Raw genomic sequence first — 24,289 nt, 5'->3', positions numbered from 1 at the left:
TTTTTCCTCACACTATTTTTTAATATATCATTTTATCTAATATGATTTCTTATAATTCTTTAATAGTCTATTTTAATATCTTTGAATATTCTTTACAGTATGTCTTTACTGGTTTTGTTTTATAATCTTATCATTTCTATTAGTCTTTCTAAATTATTTGCTTTTTCAAAATGAAACTAGCAGGCTTTCTAATTATAAAAGAAATTTTTATTTCTTGTGAAAGGGGAATAAATGTATATATTCTTAGAAAAAATATGGAAAAGTATACGCCAAACCTAATAATTGTTGTTACCAGGATGCATGACTGGTTTACATTCACTTTATGGTTCTTTTGTAGTATTTGCTTTTTTCTAAGCCAAGTATTATATATTATTTTACAATAAAAAATAATTTTAAAAAGTAATAAAAGGTATATATAATTATTATAAAATGGACATATCAAAGATATAAAGATATAAGTAAAATAACTCAAAAAAGATAAACCCTGCTTTCATTTTGTGTGTGTGTGTGTATATGTATATAATTATACTGTAATAATATTTTGCATACTCTTTCTACTTACAAATATATTGTGGACATTTTCCACATTAAAAAAATAGGCATTGGGCTTCCCTGGTGGCGCAGTGGTTGAGAATCCGCCTGCCAATAACAGGGGGCACGGGTTCGAGCCCTGGGCTGGGAAGATCCCACATGCTGCGGAGCAACTAAGCCTGTGCGCCACAACTACTGAGCCTGCGCTCTAGAACCCGCGAACCACAATTACTGAAGCCTGCGTGCCACAACTACTGAAGCCCACGCGTCTAGAGCCCATGCTCTGCAACAAGAGAAGCCACCGCAATGAGAAGCCCGCGTACCACAACAAAGGGTAGCCCCTGCTCACCACAACTGGAGAAAGCCCGCGCACAGTGACGAAGACCCAATGCAGCCAAAAATAAATTAATTAATTAATTTAAAAAATAAGTATCTACATCATTATTTTTAATACTTGCCAAAACTGAGCTGACAGTATTGTGATTTATTTAAAGAATTCTGTATTGGTAGGAATAGATTAATTTCAATTTTCTGCCAATATAGATAATGCTGTGGTGAACATTCTTGTACATATATCTTTGCATAATTTATTCTTTCAAATTGTTTGCTTTTGATATTTTATTTGGCTTCCAGTATGTTTATTGTATAGATACCTGGCAGTAACAGTATTTTAAAAATGAAATTTTGATTAAAGTTTCAAAAAGCAATAGATGTAAAATTCTGAGATCAAATCACCACATGCAGACTTTTAAAGGAAATGGTCCAGAACCCAATTCATGCCCTCCACCAGTGGAAGAAAATAAAAAGAGATCAGAGTGAAGAAAAGAGGGTGTTTGAGAGGGAGACTGGTGGAGCGATTTTTCTGGAGAGAGCTATTGTTGGACTGGGGGGGAGAGTTGGAAGCCCCACCCTCTATCCCCAAGCCCAGTGTGGGGTCTTCAAAGGGACCCTTCAGGTAGCTCGCTGTATTTCCTGCAAGTGGGCCAATGGTGGCCCGAGGAGAAAGGATTGGCTGCTTTGGTGGCAGAGCCAGGGGGAGTGGCTGCATTGGAATTGTCTGCACCCCAGAGTTTGCCAGGACCAAGGATGGAGCCTACATCCCAATATCCAGATGTGGGCCAGCAGGACGATAGAGCCAGCAAGGAGTCACCTAGATCCTGCCTGAGAGAACCAGCTGCAAGGGTGAGGAGACCTCATTTGAGAAATCTCGGAGGTGGCCCACCAGGGCCTGGAGGAGGAGTGCAAGGGACCCCCTGGAATAGAGGGGTTCTCAGCCTGGTCGTGGGAACTCCAGGGGAAAGGGCTCATCATGGTAAACCCCAGAGATATACAAAAGCTCAGAGGGACAGAGAGTGCTCTAAGCATCTGCCTGCCCCAGAGAGCCAGAAGCTAGCCCACCCTCTGTGGCATCAACTCAGATAGGAGCTGTCTTATCACCTTAGCGCCTCCTGCCCCTGGCAAACAAAACAGCAGCTCAGGGAGGAGGTGTGGGAACAAGAGGCCGACCTCATCCCCTCCTTTCCCAGGGCAGACTTCCAGCTACAGAGGCCTCAGCTGGGGAGGGGAGAAGATTTTGATGCTGGCTAAACTAAGTTTGACTTTGTTTTTAATTCATTAATTAATTAATTAACTTATTTTCGGCTGCGTTGGGTCTTCGTTGCTGTGCGTGCGCGCTTTCTCTAGTTGCGGCGAAGGGGGGCAACTCTTTGTTGCGGTGCGCGGGCTTCTCATTGCGGTGGCTTCTCTTGTTGCGGAGCACAGGGAGTAGGCGCGCGGGCTTCAGTAGTTGTGGTGCACGGGCCCAGTTGCTCCGCAGCATGTGGGATCTTCCTGGACCAGGGCTGGAACCCGTGTCCCCTGCATTGGCAGGCGTATTCTTAACCGCTGCACCACCAGGGAAGTCCCCTAAGTTTGACTTTTTAATTAACGTATTGGACTGTACATTCCCTTACTGAATGGAGACTATGCCTTCAAGTGACCCCAGGACTCTGTGTTACCTAAGAGGGAGCAGGAAGTCATTGGTGTGCTGGATTTTTATCCAGAGAGGGGAATAAATGAGTAAATGTTCAAGGAATAGTGGGAGAAAAAAAATTAAGTTGCATTTGATTACCTTCAGAGTTGTGCTTATTCAAAAGACTCTGGGAAAAGCCCCTCAGGCCAGGTGGAAGGTGCACAGCCTGGGGACTCTCAGAAGTCCTCCTTCTCTGCGTGGCCTGCAGCCACCCTCCTGCCCTTGCTGTGACAGCCCCCAGCCCTCTATTCATGACCATACATCAGGCCCTCGGTGGAGCCACCGGACTCCAATCCCCACAGTAAATGAAGTAACTCAGGGGACAGCATGTAACCTCTCCTGGTGACACTTGAGCAGTCAGCAGTGGGCAGGTCTATATTTGGGCTTTCACTCATGAAAGGCCTGTTGCTATTTGCAGCCGGAGCCAGCTCATGTTACCCTTGCCTTTGCTGCCCTACTTGTAGAACCCTGGGCTAAAACAGGCAGGGGTAGCCCGCGGGGCACACAGAGGTCACCGGGAGGGAAAGCCTGCTGAACGCGGATGCAGTTTTCTAGCAGTTACCCAGAGCCTCCGGGTTAAAAGAAGAATTTATGGATCCTTAAATTAACAGGCAAGTTTTTGGATAGGCATTCTTCGAATGCAAATTGTATATTAGAAGCTCAGTAACTTAGTACCAGAGTGTCAATGCAGTATCTTTCCTTTAGGTGGGAAGAGATATCATCTTAAATTACAGATGTGTACATTGCCATAAACAGTGCGAACATTTCCTGTGCCTTCTTGGAGCAAGGATTCAAGAATGTGGTGTTGGTACAGGACGTGAAAGCCTCAGATGCACATAGAGAGAGGCTGGTGATTCTTGCAGTGTGTCTTTAGGGTATTTTTAGTGCAGGGGTCCATTTGTTAGAACAGTTTGGAACCCTAAATGTTGATACCATTTGGCTATGGTATCGGGCTGATAAATACCTTTTATTTTAATCTGCGTGTGCATGCTGACAAATGATAATTTTATGCTTTGATTCAAATACTGAAAAACAGCTTTGTAATCATTTTTCATTTATTATGCATACCCCCTCCTCCTATAGAAAGTTTTCAGGTGTGGGCTGTGCTGATTTGAACCATCTTGCAAAACTATACAGCTAATACTTTAAAGCAAGTTTCTTTAGCTGTGGCTCAGAAATTGCCAGGGGCTACATTGGTGAGCTTCTAAAATTGTAAGCAAAATTATGTTTGTGCCCTTATGGGCTCACTTTTGGGGAGAGAATTCACAGCTTTCAGTAGATTCTCAGGGATATCCATGACCCATAAAAGGTTAAAAAACTTTTTTGGGGGGTGACTTTTCTAATTAAAGCACAGGAACACACCTCCCATATAAGACTTAGGCAAAAGTCTTTTTTTTTAAAACTATGGATCAACTGCATAGAGTAGAAGCTACCCAGCTAATATATTCTTTAGACTGTGATTTATTACTGTATTTCTCTAAGCCTTGGCTTTACATTTATAAAATGACAATTTATTGTTAATAATCCTTTCTCCCCCAATTGTGAACATTTTGTTAAGACATGGAAAGAGTCTGGATGTTGAGGGGAAAAGGGAGTGTCAACTGTGGGGTATGTTGCAATACTCCCCCTTTGCTACCCAGGTCCCAGACCAGTTTGTGTTGGTTTATTCACAGGGAAAATGCTGACGTGGAAGAATTTGTTCTTATTAGCATCTGTGCTCAGTGGTTTCCAGTCTTGTTGCCTGTTTAACGCTTTGATTTAGTGTTTCACATTCCAGCTACAGGCTGAAAGAGTTTCTCAGGATGATTTATTGCTAACACAGAATTCTGGTTTTCTCCCTTTTGGAAGCACATGGAAATGTGAGTGTTATTTTTAGCTGGGCTGCTCCTCAGCCCATAGGTGGTATGGTTTTGTGGGAAAATGGGTCCAGATGCAACTCTTTACCTGCCTGGGTTGAGTCCAGCACTCAGAATGGCGCTGGATACTGAGGAGCCCCAGATCAATCCTTGTTAAATGACATCGGCCACAGTAAGCCATTTTCCTCACAGGGACTCAGTTCTGACATCATAAAGTCAGGAAATTGAGTTATATGCTTTCCAAGGGACCCTCCATCCTTAGAATTCACATCTCTGCCCAGGTCCCTTGGAAACTCTTGCTGTAAGAAGGGGTGATCTCATAGCCAGTGCCCGTGTCTGGATGTGAGGCTGCTCTGCTTTGGTGCCTTCTCCCATTTTCAGCTGTCTTCAAGGGACAGAATGATCCCACTGTGGCCACAGGTGATTCTACACTGCTCTGGTCGCTGTGAGTTTTCCGTTTCTGGCCCCAGCCCTCCCCCTCCATGAGTGACCGAGTGGGAGACTTCTAACCTAGCCCAGGTGGGAGACGCTGAGGTCCTAGTAATAATAGCAGTAATAGTAACAGTAACAACAATAACAGCAGCTAACGTTTATTGAAGACTTACTTTGAGCCATGTACTGTGCTGAGCATTGTACACACGTGTTATTTCCTCTGAATGCCAACTTTATGAGGTAGAAACTGTTAATAAACCCATTTCACGGACTCATGAAAGTAAGGCCTAGAGAGAGGATTTTCCCAGGGTTACACTGCTAGGAAGTAGCAGAGACAATGCAAACACAGGACTTTCTGAATCCAGAGCAAAGTGACCTCAAGGAGAGGTAAGGGGAGGGGGTAGAGGGATGTTACCTGGAGATTGAGGAGACAGAACCAGAATCAGAGTTAACTGGGCATTAGTTAGATTTCGGGATGTCAAGGATGAGCTCCCGGTCTCTGATTTGGGTGCTGACGGGAGTGGGTTACTAATGGATATTAGGAACGCAGTGGTCCTTGTGAGGCTGTGACAGGCATGGGCCATGGTGGATGGGCGGGGAGCTCTCAGCAGGAAGAACAGCCTGAGCCAGGGCCTTGTGTGGGACTTACATGAAAGGATACTGAGGGAGGTCGGAAGGAACAGCAGTGTCCACTGGAGAAGGCCAGGCTGTGTGGGGAGGTAGAGCTAGGATACGAGGGGTGGGGGATAACTTCCCTGATACCCAGGGGAGTTGGGACTTGCCAGCAGTGGAGCCCTCAGAATGCAGGACGTGTAGACTTTCCACATCCTCCTGAGCGAAGCAGCATGATGCTGTGCTTACACTGGGCAGGGACTCTCCTGAGGAGAGTCATGGGACGTACAGCCAGTGGACCATAGAGACAAAATGGTTTCAAGGAGGATTCCTGCCTACAAGGTGACACTCAGGTGTGATACTGGAGCCACAGAGGGAAACTGTGTGATTTCGGCCCATGTGACCAGAGCCTGTGCTTTAAGAGGGGGAGGTATCCTGGGGTCCCAGGACAGAGGGAAGTGGTGTCTCTGAGAAGCTGTGCACCAGCCCAGATGGGTCAATCACTTATTCACTTGTCCGGGGCCTCCTTTCCACCAGGAATCATGTCTCGTTCATTGGACCCCCAGCAACCAGCAGTCCTGTTCTCTCTCTTTTTTAAAAAAAGATTTATTTTATTATTTATTTAATTTAGTTTTGGCTGCATCAGCTCTTAGGTGCGGCACACAGGATCTTTGTTGAGGCATGCAGGATCTTTTCTCTCTCTAGTTGTGGCACGCGGGCTCCAGAGCATGTGGGCTCTGTAGTTTGCTGCATGCGGGCTCTCTAGTTGAGGCGTGCAAGCTCAGTAGTTGTGGAGTGAGGGCTTAGTTGCTCCACGGCATGTGGGATCTTGGTTCCCTGACCAGGGATCGAACCCACATCCCCTGCATTGGAAGGTGGATTCTTTACCATTGGACCACCAGGGAAGTTCCATTCCTGTTCTCTTGAATCCACCTGAATCCACACCCCTCCAGGCCCATGAATAGTCAGGGCCGGTGTCAAGGATGATGCCCAGCGCCACAGCCTCTGAACATGGTGGGGGTCACCTGTGCTCTCTGTGTGGGTGCAGACTCCCAGGTCACTCCGTGTTGCCCCACAGCGTGCTGGGGCAGGACTTCTGAGACTCTGGCCTGACCAGTTGGGGCCTGTAACACCTCTGGAGCAGAGAGAGCAGCCAGGAGCCAGGAGTGAATACAGGAGAAGTGCTCCTAAGCTCAGAAGACTTGCTGCTGCTGCAGGCCTGTAAGAAGCCCCTGGAAGCGTGACCCTCTCATCCTCTCAGCTTCTATTTCCAGATCTAATTGCCCTCCACCTCATTCCCCTCCCCTGCCCGCATGATGCCGTGCCAGAGCTCAAAGCAAATGTTCGTGGTGAGACACTACTTCTATGCAATGGGGTTTTTCTTCCCCCACCCCCAGCTTTATTGAGATATAGTTGGCATATAACTTTAAGTAAGATTAAGGTGTACATGTGATGATGTGATGCACATATTTATTGCAAAATGATTACCACAATAAGGTTAGTTACAGCCTCCATCACCTCACATAATTACCTTTCTTTTATGTGTGTGGTGAGAACGTTTAAGATCTACTCTCTTAATAAACAAATGGGACCTGATGAAACTTAAAAGCTTTTGCACAGCAAAGGAAACCATAAACAAGATGAAAAGACAACCCTCAGAATGGGAGAAAATATTTGCAAATGAAGCAACTGACAAAGGATTAATCTCCAAAATTTACAAGCAGCTCATGCAGCTCAATATCAAAAAAACAAACAACCCAATCCAAAAATGGGCAGAAGACCTAAATAGACATTTCTCCAAAGAAGATATACAGATTGACAGCAAACACATGAAAGGATGCTCAACATCACTAATCAATAGAGAAATGCAAATCAAAACTACAATGAGGTATCACCTCACACCAGTCAGAATGGCCATCATCAAAAAATCTACAAACAATAAACGCTGGAGAGGTTGTGGAGAAAAGGGAACCCTCTTGCACTGTTGGTGGGAATGTAAATTGATACAGCCACTATGGAGAACAGTATGGAGGTTCCTTAAAAAACTAAAAATAGAACTACCATACGACCCAGCAATCTCACTACTGGGCGTATACCCTGAGAAAACCATAATTCAAAAAGAGTCATGTACCACAATGTTCACTGCAGCTCTATTGACAATAGTCAGGACATGGAAGCAACCTAAGTGTCCATCGACAGATGAATGGATAAAGAAGATGTGGCACATATATACAATGGAATATTACTCAGCCATAAAAAGAAATGAAATTGAGTTATTTGTAGTGAGGTGGATGGACCTAGAGTCTGTCATACAGAGGGAAGTAAGTCAGAAAGAGAAAAACAAATACCGTATGCTAACACATATATATGAAATTAAAAAAAAAAGTTCTGAAGAACCTAGGGGCAGGACAAGAATAAAGACACAGATGTAGAGAATGGACTTGAGGACACAGGGAGGGGGAAGGGTAAGCTGGGACGAGGTGAGAGAGTGGCATGGACATATATCCACTACCCAATGTAAAACAGATATCTAGTGGGAAGCAGCCACATAGCACAGGGAGATCAGCTCGGTGCTTTGTGACCACCTACAGGGGTGGGATAGGGAGGGTGGGAGGGAGACGCAAGAGGGAAGAGATATGGGGATATATGTATATGTATAGCTGACTCACTTTGTTATAAAGCAGAAACGAATACACCATTGTAAAGCAATTATACTCCAATAAAGATGTTTAAAAAAAAAAAAAAAGATCTACTCTCTTAGCAACTTTCGAGGATATAGTACATTATAGTTAACTATAGTTACCATGCTGTATATTAGATCCCCAGAACTTATTCATCATATAACTGGAAGTTTGTATCCTTTGGCCAATATCTCCCCATTCCCCCCACCCCCCAGATCCTGGCAACCACCAGTTTACTTTCTGTATCTATGAGTTCAGCTTTTTCAGGTTCCACACATAAGTGAGTTCATACGGTATTTGTCTTTCTCTGTCTGATTCATCTCACTTAGCATAGTGCCCTCAAAGTTCATCTATTGTTGGAAATGGCAGGATTGCCTTCTTTTTATGGCTGAATAATATTCCATTGCGTGTGTGTGTGTGTGTGTGTGTGTATGTGTGTATTTCTTTACACGTTCATCCATTGATGGACATATCTTGACTATTGTGACTAAAGCTGCAATGAACATAGGAGTACAGATATCTCTTCAAGATAATGATTTCATTTCCTTCAGATATGTACCCAGAAGTGGGATTGCTGGATCATATGATAGTTCTATTTTTAATTTTTTGAGGAACCTCCATACTGTTTTCCATAGTGGCTGCACCAATGTACATTCAGACCAACAGTGAACAAGAGTTCCCCTTTCCACATCCTTATCCACACTTATCTCTTGTCTTTTTTATAATAGCCATGCTAACAGGTGTGAGATGATAGTTTTTGATTTGATTTGCATTTCCCAAATGATTAGTGATGTTGAGCATCTTTCTATGCACCTGTTGGCCATCTCAATCTCTTCTTTAGAAAAAAGAAGTCTATTCAGGTCCTCTGCCCATTTTAAAATCAGATTATTGGGGGTTTTTGCTATTGGGTTGTATGAGTTCCTTATATATTTTGGAGATTAATATCTTATCATACAGATAGGTTGCAAATAGGTTACCTTTTCATTTTATTGATTGTTTCTTTTGTTGTGCAAAAGCTTTTTAGTTTGGTGTAGTCCTGCTTGTTTATTTTTGCTTTTGTTGCTTGTGCTTTTGGTGTTATATGGAGTTTTCCCCTATGTTTTCTTCTAGGACTTTTACGGTTTCAGTTCTTACATTTAAGTCTTTAATCCATTTTGAGTTAATTTTGATGAGTGGCGTAAGATAGAGGTCCAAGATCATTCTTTTGCATGTGATTATCCAGTTTTCCCAGCACTATCTATTGAAGAGACTATCCTTTCCCACAATGGAGTAATTCTGATTAGTTACACAATCAGACACACAGGAGAGTAGAGGCAGTATTCAGAGCCCCTTCGGACAGTAGGCTCTGATTGATCAATAAAGGATGTGGGGGCCTAGGATGGATCATAATCGGGGAGAAGGCAAAGTGGTGCTTCCATAGTTGTACCGCCCCTTTGGCCTTGGGAACCATTTAAGGGAGACCTTGGCTAAAGTAAGGGCAATGTACATGCTACCCAGGAAGAATTAAGGATGCTTTGGGTCTGTTGTGTGTATTTGTGTGTTGTGTGTATTTGTGTGTATGTGTGTGTGTGTATAGAGGGGCTTCTTGGTCTAGCTCAGTATTAGTTTGTTTTTTTTGGATACAGACTCATAGTAAGGAGATGTGTCCTACTTCACTTGAAGCATCCTTAAAACAGGCTATGTTGGTGAGGACATTCCAGGACCGCCCAGCCAGGGTCTAATGGTGAGCAGGGTTCTTACCCGAAAGAACATCCAGGCTCTAGCCATCGTCATAAGTCCTGGATGCTGGGGGTAGGGGGCAAAACACTAGTCCCAGAGCCTCTTGCTTTGTGATGCTGCCTCTGGGAGCAACCTTCATTCCTCCCTTCCCTCCTTCCAGGAAGTGGCCAGGTGTCCATGGACCTAGTGGTGGTCCAGGACACAGTGGAGCTAGTATCTTGTGCATCAGTCCTGCATCACCATCGTACTCGGCCTCAGCAGACATGGCTGAAGCGATGTTTACCATTCTCTTCCATATGAAGAGTTTGGGGGCATTAGAGAATGGGACTGAAGTTTTTCGGAACCCCAAGTGTGATGTGCCCGTCTTGGGGTTTCAGGAGTAAAGTTTCCTTATGGAGATCCAGACCCCAGAAACCAGTTTCAAGCAGGATGGGGTTAGGATAGCATCGTCTTTGTCCCCTAATAGCTGCTGGAAGTCTGCCTCTCTGTGTGGTGGTAATGGGGGAAATGGAAAAACAGCATCCTGTGGGAACTTCAGAGTGAAGGAGGGAAGAGATAAGATCCATGGGAGCTCAGCAGGGCCAGGTCCATGTAGTCACTTGGCCCCTGTCCCTGCCATGGTCAGAGAAAGCCATTCACTTCTTGCGTTTTTGTCTTGCCATTGGCAAGAGCCAGGATGAGCCCACTGAGGGATGTGTGAAGGGCTTCCAAGGAGGGTCATGGCCATGATTAAATTGGGGGAGTGATATTTGGTGCAGAGCCTCAGGAGAAGAGATATGGCCAGGAACTCCTCCAAGTTAACGGCAGTGCAGGTCTCCACCACTGGGATCCAGAACCTCCTATTCTTGGGTTAAGCCTTCCTAAAATGGAGCCAGGTGTGGGACTGGTCAGTCCTCTGCTCTCCTCATCACCACCCTTAGCCTTTCCTTGTGGCTCACAGGACAGAACTCGGAGTGCCTGGGGGCAGGCAGCAAGAGGAGCCTGGCTGGCTGTCTCCAGGAGTGAGGACGGAGGTCTGGGCCAACAGGGCAAAGTGTCGTTTCTGACCAGCCTTGGATGCACGGCCAAGTTCTTTTCCCTAAGGGCATGGGTAGAAAAGCTGAGTCTCTGCAGACAGAGGCTGAGAAACAAGGATGAAACTGAAGGCCTATAGCAGGAATGTCCAAGGAGCGGACTGGGACCCAGAGAATCAGTTCAGGACCTCACAGACACTAAAGGCCAGTGTGCAGAGAGGCTGAAGAAAGTGGGCTCTCTGGACGTCTACTAAGGCAACGGGGTCTCCAGACATCTTCTAGAGTGGTCTATAGAAATGGTCACAGGTGTGTGGCTTGAGAGGGTGGATATCACACCGCACATCAAAGTAGAAAGAAGAGAACGTGACAGGCAACAACACCTGGAGGTGTCAAGTTTGAGGTGACGGGCTGTTCAGGAAGGCAGCTGCAGGACTTCCCTGGCAGTCCAGTGGTTCAGACTCCACGCTTCCAATACAGGGGGTGTAGGCTCGATCCTGGGTAGGGGACTAAGATCCCACATGCTGCACGCCGCACCACACCCCCCCAAAAAAGGAAGGCAGCTGCTACTCTAGAGCTCTGCCTCCACCTGGGGAGAGATGAGGGCCAGAGACAAGGGTTTGGAGCCATTTTCAGAGAAGGGGACGTGGAAGCTGTGAGCATGGCTGAGATCACCCGGAGCAGGTGGAGAGTGAGAGGAGGAACTAGATGGAAGCCTGGGGAATGTCAGCGTGTGAGGAGCAGCTGAGGGAGGGAGTCAGCAAAGATTCCAGCAAGCAGTGGCCTGGGAGGAGATCACAGCTGAGCCAGGGGAGAAGGGAGGGCAAATAGGATTGAATGACACAGAGCAGTCAAGAGAGCTCAGGGCAGTGTCCATGGATTTCACAATTAGGCTGTCAGAAAATGTTATATTGAAAAGGCAATCAGGACTATCATGGCGGTACAGTAGTTAAGACTCCACGCTTCCAATGCAGGGGGCACAGGTTTGATCCCTGGTTGGGGAAATAAGATACATGCTGCATGGCACGGCCTAAATAAATAAATAAATAAAACCCAGAACTTAGACATAAATTAATTAATTAAAAGCAATCAAAAGTGGAAATAGTGGAAAGAAAAATGAATGGCATTTTTTTATTATATAGCTTTAGAATGGTAATTGAAAGGACAGTCTGTCAGCGAAGGTCACAAAGTCCCTCATAGCAGAAAGATAAGCAAAGTCGTTAGGGGCAGCCACTGAACCTGATTTCTGTGCACAACTGCAGAGCGAGTAGTTAGACAAACAGCTGGCTGCTGGCTTTGACCCCAGAAATGGAAATTAAGAGAAGCTGTTTGGATCATAAAAGTTATGGCTAGGGAGAAAAAGTGCTGAACTGTAGCTTTAAAAATGTTTTTGCTGGGCTTCCGTGGTGGTGCAGTGGTTAAGAATCGCCTGCCAATGCAGGGGACACAGGTTCGATCCCTGGTCCGGGAAAATCCCACATGCCACGGAGCAACTAAGCCCGTGGGCCACAACTACTAGAGCCCACGCAACTAGAGCCCATGCTCTGCAACAAGAGAAGCCACCGCAGTGAGAAGCCCGCGAACCACAACGAAGAGTAGCCCCCGCTCTCCGCAACTAGAGAAAGACCGCAAGCAGCAATGAAGACCCAATGCAGCCAAAAATAAATAAATAAATAAATAATTTTAAAATTTTATTTTATTGAAGTATAATTGATTTACAATGTTGTGTTAATTTCTACTCTACAGCAAAATGGTTCGTTATACATATATATTCTTTTTCATATTCATTTCCATTATGGTTTTTTTATAACATCTTTATTGGAGTATAATTGCTTTACAATGGTGTGTTTCTGCTTTATAACAAAGTGAATCAGATTCCTTTTAAAAAAAAGTTTTTTCTTTTGTTCTTTTCCTCAAAACCTTATTGCATATGTGTTATGTTGGAAGAGTTTAGTAATATTAATGTTTGACCAAATATCTAGATATGGTGGCTCAGCCAAGTTGACACATAAAATCACCCATCACAAAGGACAATGGATTTAAATAGACATTTCTCCAAAGAAGATATACAAATGGCAGTATATGCATGAAAAATGCCCTACATGATTAGGCATCTGGGAAATGCAGATCAAAACCACAATGAGATATTACTTTATGTCTACTAGAATGGCGTAATCCAAAAGATAGACAAAACAAGTATTGATGAGGACATGGAGAACCTGAAACCCTCATACACTGGTGATAAGAATGCAAAAACGGTGCAGCCACTTTGGACAAGACTTTGGCAGTTTCTCAAAAGGTTAATCATAGAGCTACCATATTACCCAGCAGTTCCACTCCTCAGAATATACCCAAGAGAAATGAAAACGTATGTCCACACAAAAACTTGTACATGGATGTTAAGAGCAGCATTTTTCATAATAGCCAAAAAAGTGGAAACATCCCATGTATCCATCAATTGATGAATGGATAAACAAAATATGGTATATTCCTACAATGGAATACTATTCAGGTATTAAAAGAATATGTTCTACAACATGGATGAACCTGGAAAACATTAAACTCAATGAAAAAGCCAGATACCAAAATCACATATTATAGGATTCCATTTATATGAAATGTCCAGAACAGGCAAATGCTGGAGACAAAAAGTAGATTACTAGTTATCAGGGGCTGAAGGAGTAGGTAATGGGGAGTGACTGCTGGTTATGGGGTTTCGTTTGGGGTGATGAAAGTGTTCTGGAATTAGTGGTGATGGATGCACAACTCTGTAAGTATACTAAAAATACTAAATTATAAACTTTAAAAGGGTGAACTCTATGGTAACTTAATTATGTCTTAATAAAGCTATTACTTTATAAAGTATAAATGATTGCAAAAGATATCCTTTGTGGCATATTATAAATATTCACATATTCAAATAAAACTATTTTATAGCCTTTTTAAATTTATTCAGTGGAGTCTTAAATGCTATAGCAATTTGATATCCTTCCTCAACTATCTTTAAAAATGCAAGACCTCTTCTAAAACATTAGAAATTTTACATTGTTCGTTTTCCTCCTGAGCTAGTATTTCCATTTCACTTCTCAGAAGAATTTTGTCCTAATGTATTATTTCTCTATGCTTAGAAAGTCTTTTATTGATCATCTGTGATATTTCTCTACAAAAAAAATATACATCTATGACCTGAGATTTACATTTTTTTCCTTATTTTCCTAGAATTATAAGTCTCTAAATAGCAACCTCTTTTTTCTTCTGGATTAATTTATCAATACAACTTTTAGTTGTATGTAAGCAAAATAACATAATACATTACACATTTTGACAAATAATTATTAAACAAAAAAAAGTAAAATGGAAATGCATTTCTTGATGCAGCAGATGGGGCTTTTTCCTTTTTTTTTTTTAAGTTAATTTGTGTATCCGTGGATGAAAATGGTATATTCTAAAATGCAACAGGAATTAGTGTCAATTGTCTTTCTATTTTTCATATTGTAGATGTAAGCACTGAGCAGACTTGCTCACCTACAGAACTAGATGGAAAAGGAAACTGCTTTTTTATAGCAATGCCACTCAGTTCTTTGAAATCTTTCTGAAATGCATGCCAAAAATTACATTGTAATATATCATGAAAAATCACTTTTAATCATGTATCAGCTGACACTTGATTAGATCGTCCTTCAATTTTGTTGAAAGCAAAGAACTGGAAACCACTCAGCTTAACAAAAAAATTTCTTACCCATTCGATAACGTCATTCACTCTCTCAACATTGATACCAATATTTCAAATTGTCCCGTCATTTAGCCCACTGGAGGTTTTAAAATTCCAAAGCAATGAAATCTTACAGTGTAATGTAATATTCAGGATGAGTGAGAGGTATAGTTTTACTTTTCTAATAAAAAGAAGGGCTATTGGGTGGCGCAGTGGTTAAGAAGCCGCCTGCCAATGCAAGGGACACGGGTTCCAGCCCTGGTCCAGGAAGATCCCACATGCCGCAGAGCAACTGAGCCTGTGCGCCACAACTACTGAGCCTGCGCTCTAGAGCCCGTGAGCCACAACTACTGAAGCCCGCGCGCCTCGAGCCCGTGCTCCGCAACAAGAGAAGCCACTGCAATGAGAAGCCTGCGCACCGCAATGAAGAGTAGCCCTCGCTCGCTGCAACTAGAGAAAGCGTGTGTGCAGCAACGAAGACCCAACGCAGCCAAAAATAACTAAATTAAAAAAATTATTAAAAAAAAAAAAAAAGAAGGGCTATTGTGAAAAGATAACCAGCAGGAAGCCTCGACTGCTGGCTTATTTCCAGGCAGAGCAGCTCTGGGAAAGATTAAATATTATGCTGGACATCTGGAAACTGATACTCTTAAAACTATCCATGTCCGTGTAACCCCTGGAAAGTTTTTATGTACAGATGCCATAGTCTGAAGATCAATAGTTTAACTGCTACCCTTTGGAGAAGCCCAAATGTGGAAAGAAAAAAAAAAAGGAGGGAGAGAATGGTATCAAGAGGGAAAAAAGGTTATTTTAGGCTGGGACAGTGTATTGGTTGTCTATTGCTGCATAACAATTTATTCCAAAATTTAGTAGCTTAAAACAATAAACATTTATTGTCTTGCATGGTTTCTGAGGGTCAAGAATCTGAGAGCAGCTCATCTGAATGATTCTGGCTGAGGGTCTCTCATGAGGCCTGGTGACCACTTTCTGCTGGTCCTCCTTATGCCTGCATAATGCTTCCAACTCTCTTTGCTCACCTGCTTGACAACCTGGCTCACCTGTGCCTTCACGATATAATAAAAAAAAAAAATCGGGGCTTCCCTGGTGGTGCAGTGGTTGGGAGTCTGCCTGCTAATGCGGGGGACACGGGCTCGAGCCCTGGTCTGGGAGGATCCCACATGCCGCGGAGCGGCTGGGCCCGTGAGCCACAATTACTGAGCCTGCACGTCTTGAGCCTGTGCTCCGTAGCGGGAGAGGCCACGAAAGTGGGAGGCCCGTGCATCGCGATGAAGAGTGGCCCCCGCTTGCCGCAACTAGAGAAAGCCCTCGCACAGAAACGAAGACCCAACACAGCCATAAATAAAATAAATAAATAAGTTAATTAATTAATTAAAAAAAAATCGATAATAAGTGTTGACAGGGATGTGGAGAAGTCAGAGCCTTCATACAATGCTGGTAGGAATGTAAAATGGTACAGCCACTTTGGAAAACAGTTTGGCAATTCCTCAGAACGTTAAACAGAGTTACCGTTTGACCCAGCAATCCCACTCCTAGGTATATACCCAAGGGAGATGAAAACATATATGCACACAAAAACTTGTACACAAATATTTTAGCAGCATTATTTATAATAACCAAAAGGTGAAATCAACCCAAATGAAATGGGAAACAGTGCAAATCACCTGATGAATAAACAAAATATGATATATCCATACAATAGAATATTATTCAGCCCTAAGAAGAAATGAAGTACTGACATATGCTACAACCTGGATGAACCTTGAAAACATTACGCTAAGAAAGAAGCTGGTCACAAAAGACCACATATCATACAATTCCATTTACATGAAATGTCCAAATAGGAAAATCAGTAGAGACAGAAAATAGATTCGTGGTTGCTTAGGGCTAGTGGAAATGAGGGAGTGTGGGTGGTGATAGCTAACGGATGCAGAGTTTCTTTTTGAGGTGATGAAAATGGTCTAAAATTGACTGTGGTGATCATTGCTCATTTTTGTGACTATACTAAAAAACCATTGATTTATACACTTTAAACAGGTGAGTTGTATGTTATGTGAGTTATGTATCAGTTGAACTATTACCAAAAAATAATATAACATAATGGCAGTTCTGTGCCAAGAAGCAAGCAAGGACTTTATAGTCCAACAGACAGTGTTCATCAAGGTCCTCCAAGAAGCAGGCACCAGATGAGATTAGATATACAATAATTTGATTAGGGGAAACTCTTGTATGAGATAAAAACGGGAGGAAGATGGGAAAGGCTGAGAGAGCTGTCAGACCATGATGCAAGTCTGACCCCGAGTGAAGGAGAGAAGGAAGGAGGGTTTTGAGGAATCATCCTAACCTGCCATGTCCTCTAAGAAAGGTTTGGCAAGACTGTCAAGGAGTCCTCCAGCCAAGATTTGCCTCCAGAGTAGTTTTGTGTCAATCAGAAATGGATCTGCCTTAGTGTCCCTGCTACACTTTGTCATTGGATGGAAGACGCCCACAGGAAGCATGTCCTCCGTGCAAATGTGACGATGGCTTTCAGAGTGTAGCCAAAGCCCCTGGTCAGTTGGATATCTGTGGCCTCTATATTTGGATATCTGCGAGGCACAGTCTTATGGCCGCCACACACACTAAGGTTCAAATCCCAGTTCAACAACTAACTAGCCATTGACCTTGCATACGATACCCTCTCGGAGCCACTGTTTCCTCATCTGTAAAATGGGGATAACAGTAGTGCCTACCACATAGAAGAATGTATATAAACTGCCTAGCACAGGGACTTCCCTGGTGGTCCAGGGGTTAAATGCATGGGGTGCAGGTGCGAACCCTGGTCTGGGAACTAAGATCCCACATGCTGTGTGGCCAAAAAAAAAAAAAAAGCTAAAAAATAAAATAAAGTAAAATAAACTGCCTATCACAGAAAAAGCACACAGTAAGTGCTCAATATGTGTTAGCTACTACTAATATTGTATTTACTGCTACTATTATTATTTCTTTCTAGATTTTGTGTACCTCCATTAAAATAGTGGACCTCATAGTCTATACATAGAGTACTCTGTTTATTTTACTTAGTATCATATAGTAAGTCTTTTTCTAAGCTATCATTTGCTCTCCCTAGTATTTTAAAGGCTACATTATATTCTACAGGGTGTACATATCCTACTTTACTTAACCATTCTCCTAATCATTAGGGCTTTACAATTTTTTTTGGCTATTATAGAAAAAGGTTTTGGTGGACATTTTTATATAGAAATAATTTTTTCCGCTGTATTTGAGATTTTTTCCTTAGGGTCCTGGAAGAGGACTGTTAGGTTAAAGAGTGTGAACATTTTTAAGGCTCTTGATCCATGCTGTCACACTTGTTTTCCAGAAAGGTGGGGCCATGCATCTTCTAACCAACAACATGTAAGAGTACTCACTTCACTGGACCCTTACCCAGCCTTGGGTATCAAAAGGCAAAATGGCATCGACTTATTTGTTCTCTGTTACTCATAAGGACGAACTATTTTCCAAATGTTTTTGTACAAGTAATATTATATGCAAAAGAAATTATTTTGTAAATTCTCATTGCTCAGTAACCTACTGAGATTTTTCTTTTCAATTAATTCATATAATTTGTTTAATAATAATTGCCTGAAACACTTCCTATTATTTTGCCTTTTGAGATTTTTAGGTTTTTTCAATGTATAGAGGTCATTTGTTAGTCAAATCAATTTATGTTTGTTTTTTTTTTTTCATAATTTCTCCTGTCTCTTTTAAGCTTAGGAAGCCCATCTTCCTGTAGAAAGCAAACCTTTCTTTACAGATTGTTTAAAGTGAAACTACAACTGAGCTGCTCAGATGATTTTTTTTTTTAAATTGTGAATAAGCTGAGCCCAATCTAATGACCATCTACTGCAACGACCTTCTCATAAATGGGGTTTTGTGTTCTAGGATCCAGGGTATCCACTAAGAACTGTCCAGGAAGAATCCTGCTTGTGCAGAAGTGCTGCCCAGAGCTACGATGGAGGGGGAGGCGGGGGAGGCACCAGGGCTGGGCAGGCCCGCTGCTTCCAAGGACTTCCACTTTCATCACACAGATCTGTACGACTCTGAAGACAGACTGCAGATCTTCCCAGAAGAAGACACTCAGATGAGAAGAGAAGTAGTTCAAGCGGAAATGAGCAATGAGCCAAGAGAGCCCATGAAAGAGAAGGCTCAGAGAGACCTTGGAGAGGAAGTGGATGAACTTGTCCATCTGTATGGACTTGAAGATGATCACGAATTAGGGGATGAGTTTATTGACGAAAGCACGCCCAGAATAGAGGTTTCAGAATATCCTCCTTATATGAGGATGGGGAGAGAGCCACTGAGGGAGCAGAGAGACTGGAGACTTAGTGGTGAGGCTGCTAAGGCTGAAGACCTGGGCTTCAGGGCATGGGGCTCGGCAGGCCAGTGCCAGGACTTGCGGGAAGCCTATAGGTACACCCACGGCCATGCCAGTGAGGAGTATGAGTGCTACGTTATCCCAGAGGAGGAGGACGAGGAAGAAGCTGCCGATGTCTTCTGTGTCACTTGCAAAACTCCAATAAAAGCATCGGAGAAGGTTTTTGATGAGCACAAGGAGCACGAGGTGACCCCGCTCAGTAAAGCACTGGAAAGTGCTAAGGTAAATAGATCGCCTCAGTTCTCCTTTCTCTTGATATTGCATTTGAATCTCAAGTATGTAGGCAGGGAATAAATCTAAAATGCCTTCTACAAAAGAGAGAGAGAGAGAAAACATAGCATTAATGTCTTCTTGGGATCCTTTGTTTGATAGGATGAAATTCACAAAAACATGTACAAATTGGAAAAGCAGATTATTGAGATGGAAAATTTTGCAAGTCACTTGGAGGAGGTTTTCATCACTGTGGAGGTAAGAGCACGCTTGATGACCCAGTCAGATACTCATTGCTTCCATCAGCTGTGTCTGGTATGAGTTAGGGAATCTGTTTTCTTGGAACATATGGTGTCAGTACTGCTCCTCTTCCCTCACCCCTCTTTCTGCCCTCCCGTAGCACAGTGGGCACGTACCTGTGGAACTGATTACCTGGCAGCATTCCCTACTGAACTATTAGCTCTCATGGGCTGGGTCTTCGGTGTCTTTATAGCTCTGGTCCTACGACAAGGTAGGACTCTTTCATGGGCCAGCCTGATAAGGCATTGCAAGACACCCATCCTGTCATGGATAAGTGTTCTTTTCCTCGGCTGTTACCTATTTCTCACAAGATCAATAAGTTTCTGTGCCTGTCACCAAACATGTCATGGTCCCCTGGGTGTGCCTAGTAGGTGTGAAGTCTACTGCTGTGATGCCAGCATGCAACCTAGCCATCCAGATGAGGTAGCCCAGAAATAAGGACCAGAGGACTTCCTGTGACCCCTCTCTTCATGTGGATGTTCTCATTCTATTAATGCAGCCTCAGATTGTATCAACAGGAGCAACTCATATGAATGAACTAAGCCCTGGGCCCCCTTCCCGTGAAGCTAGACTTTCCTCCCCACCCCCAATCTTAAAAGGGAGGGCAGCTATTCCACTAATTCCCTATGGAAGGCACAGAGACGGGACAAGAAGCCCTTCCACATCTAAGCATAGGGTGGTGGGTGGTAGGAGGGCAAGTATACAACAGCCAGGACAGAACTCCCTACCCTCTGTACTGCCAGCTCACTCTCAGATCAGAGCAGCTTCACCCTCAGTGAGGACTCTAAGCTCTTCCTTTTACACTCAACACTGGTGGGGGTCACCTACTGCTTTTCCCTCTCTTCCACCATTCTGAGCAAGTCTTAGAATGTGTACACAGTAGGTGCTCAGTAAATACTCCCTGAATGATTGATAAGAGCCTCTTCTTTGGAAATGTCTCTGTTATCTAATAAGGATGGTATAAATCAGAACTCACAGAGCTCTCCTGGGCTTCCAATCTAATTTAGGGGGACCAGGATTTGATATGCTTTAATTAATGTTTCTCATCCACTGCGTTCCAGGATTAAGTACTGGCACAACCCTCTCTCTTCCTTCCTGCCTTTCCTCATCTATTAGGCAGCACCACCCGGCTTATTCCCCTTCCCCTGCATCTTTTTCTTAGTTGATATGAGAATCTGTGTGATCCTGATGTTTGTATAATCCAAGCATCAGGGAGTGGAGGTGAGTGTCACAAGATGTTGAGAGCTCAGGAGGGAAAGATAGGTGGGATTCTCCCAAGGCAGACATCTCCATGTTAAGGTACAAAGTTCCAGTGGCAGGCTGACTCATCACTGGCAATCTTCCTGGTCCGTTGTCATGGTGATGGGAGGTCGCTAAAACAGAAGTGGGTGGGGTATGGGGAAGAGGATTGCAAAATGCGGCCAGCAGAGAAAGCAGTAATTCTTGTTAAGATTATTGCTGGGGTTCTAGATACTCCTGGTCCTAGATACCCTTTTGTCCACCTCAGCACCCTGGCAAGCGATGTTAAGACAACAGGGAGGGACTAAAACATCTCTGGAAAGATACATTTTCATGCCCCAAATAACTCTGTAGTCAACATACATGCAGTGAAATGATGGCTGAGATCAACTATTTCTTGCAGGAGAATTTTGGAAGACAAGAAAAAAACTTTGAGTCACATTACAATGAGATCTTGGAAACACTTGCTCAAAAATATGAAGAAAAAATACAAGCTCTAGGGGAGAAAAAAAAGGAGAAGCTGGAAGCCTTGTATGGACAGCTGGTCAGCTGTGGAGAAAATCTTGAAACCTGCAAAGAACTGATGGAAACAATAGAGGAGATGTGTCATGAAGAGAAAGTTGATTTCATTAAGGTCAGTAATGAAGTGAAATGAAATAATGAACTGAAATGACAATTATGTTTAGAGTAGGTTAGATTGTCCCCTCTCTGCCTGGAGATGTTGGAACCAACTTTCACGGTCAGCATCCATTTGATTCCACTGGATGTATCACCATGATGATACATCCTTCGTCTCTCTGCACAGCTTCGCCATGAGTGGCTGAGCAGGCTCATACACAGCTGACCCTTCCCGCCACCATTGCTCAGCTAACACCAGAGTCTTTGTTCCTCTGTCCTGGTTACCCAAAGATTTGTGCCCTCATCGTGAAGTGGGGCAAAAACGGTGCTCTGAGGGGACTTCCCCAGTGGTCCAGTGGTTAAGACTCCACCTTCCAATGCAGGGGGCACGGGTTCGATCCCTGGTTGGGGAACTAAGATCCCACATGCCGCAGCCAAAAATTAAAACAAACAAAAACAAAAAACAAAACAAACAAAAAACAGTGCTCTGAGACTTTTGTGGCCATCTCAGACAGCCTCCTGGAGGTCTGGGGAGAAAGATCTCTAGGCTAAAAAGGCACCTCCTGTTTCCCAGTTACAAGTGCAGCCATTATACATCTCACCTCATAAGCTCAGACATGCAAAAAAAAAAAAAGAAAAATCCATCTCTTGATACCCTTGAAATCCACTTCAATTTGACCCCAAGTCCCCATGTAGCCAGACTGTGGGAATTTCAAGCTCAGAGATGGGGTCTCCTTTCTTTACAAAGTCCCACAGGAATATGGGGCAGCAGTGGGGTCCAGGATGTGAGGGAGGGGCCCTCAGCCTCCAGAGCTTCCTAGTTACCAAATACGGCCTTTACATTGGCCACGCCACAGTGGTCCTTCCAAGCCCAACAGCGCCTCCTTCCTGCCGTGCTTGGGGTGGCGAGGGAGCTGTGACCCAAGCTGGACAGCAGGTGGGCAGGCACCATCAGAGCCCTCAGTACTACTCAGACCTTTTGAACCAATGGTTCCTCAATATCACTGCAGCTCAGTGACATAATCCAGAATGTAGAGAAAGTGATATATATGAAGACGTCGTCTCTGTTATTTATGACGGTGAGAAATTGGAAACAACCAAAATGTCCAACAGTAGAGTGAACGATGGAGTTCCTATTCAATGAACTGTTACACAGTCTTTCAAATTGATGATCCAGAAGACCATTTGTAACCTGGAAAGTGCTCACATAATGTTAATGGGAAGAAACTATACAGGTGTCATAAGAGTCATTTTTGTTAGGGCATGGGACATGGCTGATTTTTCTCTTTTACTCATTTCCGAGTTTTAACATATGTTTATATTATTATATTGTTTGAAAAAGAAACTTATTTCCAAATTCAATTCAATATTTTTTCTCTTCTTTTTAGGATGCTGTGGCTATGGCTGACAGGTAATACTTTTGTTCTGACATGTATTTTCTTTTTCGGTTTACCTCTAGATATCCAACTAGATATCAGTTCCACTGGGTTATATGCTCCCAGTTTCAGCTTTTGTGTCTGCCCCTACGAGTAAATAGCACTGGCTTTGGAAGGACAGTATGGGATCACAAGGACCCTCTAGTACCAAATCTTAGAATCTCAGAGCTGGAAGGGAGCATATGATGAGGCCTAGCCTGCAAGCCCAGGGTCAGATTTCCTCTCTGAGCCCCTCCTTTCACCAGGAGGAACAGAGATCATCCCCAGCATCCCTCAGCTGGGCCAGGACCCAGACTGTGTGCTGCGGAAAGCATGCACGTTATAGAGTCAGACTGGAGTTTAAATCCTGCTACCCCCATGACCTTGGGCAAGTCCAACCAGTCTAGGACCCACCTTCCTTACCTACAAACAGGGATAGCTTTATGGGAATAAAATCAGACAATGTCTGTAAAGCAACACGAACACTGAAGCTTAATAATATAAGGGTTAAGAGCATGAGTTTTGGCAAAAGACAGACATGGTTACAAATTGTGCCTCTGCTACTTACAAACCCTGTGATGGCCAGGAGCAGGCGCAGAAGACCCAGAGCCCCGGTCCATGGTCATCGACTTGAGGGCACTTGACCAGGTGGAGAGGGAGCCCCAGAGAGGCTGTATGTCTTTGGGGCCTGGGGTGATGTGGGGTGGGAACTCCCAGGTCAGCATCGGAGGATCTTCCAGAAGGTGTGGATCAGGGGCTCGTAGGTGGACATCCTCCCGCCCCCTACCCTCTGACATGACCCCACCCCTTCTCCTCTCCTCAAAGGCGTGAACCAACTCGCCCATCCCCGTGGGTGACCTCGTAGGTCAGTCACTGAAGCGATGCCAGAACGCAGCCCGCAGCATGTTAAAATAAGGAAATAAAAGTTCAGCCAAGCGGCCCTCATTGCTTATCACTAGTGACCCCCGAGGAGAATGCCCCTCCATTCTCGTTAGTGCGTCTTTTTATACCCACAGACTCGGAAAATTCCTGAAAACAAAAACAGATGTGGAAATCTCGGCGCAGCCTGAATTTGAAGACCAGACCTTGGACTTCTCTGATGTGGAGGAGCTTATGGGCTCCATTAACACCATCCCAGGTGCGTATCTCACTTGTGTGCATACTTCACACTGGTTTCCCTGAGCTTTGAGTTAGAAACTTTGATGGCTAAAAAAAAAATCATGAAGATTTAGAAACAGGCATTTTCCCCCCACCAGCTGCATGAGCTTCATGGTTTTGTCCTTATGGCTTGTAAGGGTGAAAACAGAGGCTGACCTTCCTGGGGTAAATACCCACCCTCACTCTCCAGGGTGACAACATCTGGCCCCAGAAAGCCTAATTTACTCCAAGCAAGTATCCCAAATTTTATTTCCTCGATTGTTGTATTTATGTTCCTCCCAGTTGGCTGTTTTTAGCATAGGGTTAAGAGATGGGCTTTGGAATCCTATGGAGCTGATGAGAATCCCAGCCCT

The 24,289-nt window shown here is 43.8% G+C and overlaps 1 protein-coding gene across 2 annotated transcripts in view; it reads left to right on the top strand.

The window, feature by feature from the left end:
- Positions 1–18,573: 18,573 nt before the first annotated feature.
- The window catches only part of FSD2 (fibronectin type III and SPRY domain containing 2), a 21,982-nt gene continuing 16,266 nt past the window's right edge, over positions 18,574–24,289 (top strand). For both annotated transcript variants that reach the window (XM_068558511.1, XM_068558501.1), the window contains exons 1-5: positions 18,574–19,218; positions 19,369–19,464; positions 21,149–21,379; positions 22,752–22,774; positions 23,795–23,916. In XM_068558511.1, coding sequence (XP_068414612.1) covers positions 18,574–19,218; positions 19,369–19,464; positions 21,149–21,379; positions 22,752–22,774; positions 23,795–23,916 — 1,117 coding nt within the window. The remainder of the gene's footprint in view (positions 19,219–19,368; positions 19,465–21,148; positions 21,380–22,751; positions 22,775–23,794; positions 23,917–24,289) is intronic.

This window comes from Eschrichtius robustus, chromosome 1 (genome assembly GCF_028021215.1).
Source record: "Eschrichtius robustus isolate mEscRob2 chromosome 1, mEscRob2.pri, whole genome shotgun sequence".
NCBI classification, from domain to species: Eukaryota; Metazoa; Chordata; class Mammalia; order Artiodactyla; family Eschrichtiidae; genus Eschrichtius; species Eschrichtius robustus.
The sequence above is the reverse complement of the archived record's forward strand: the minus strand, read 5'-3'. Positions and strand labels throughout refer to the sequence as shown.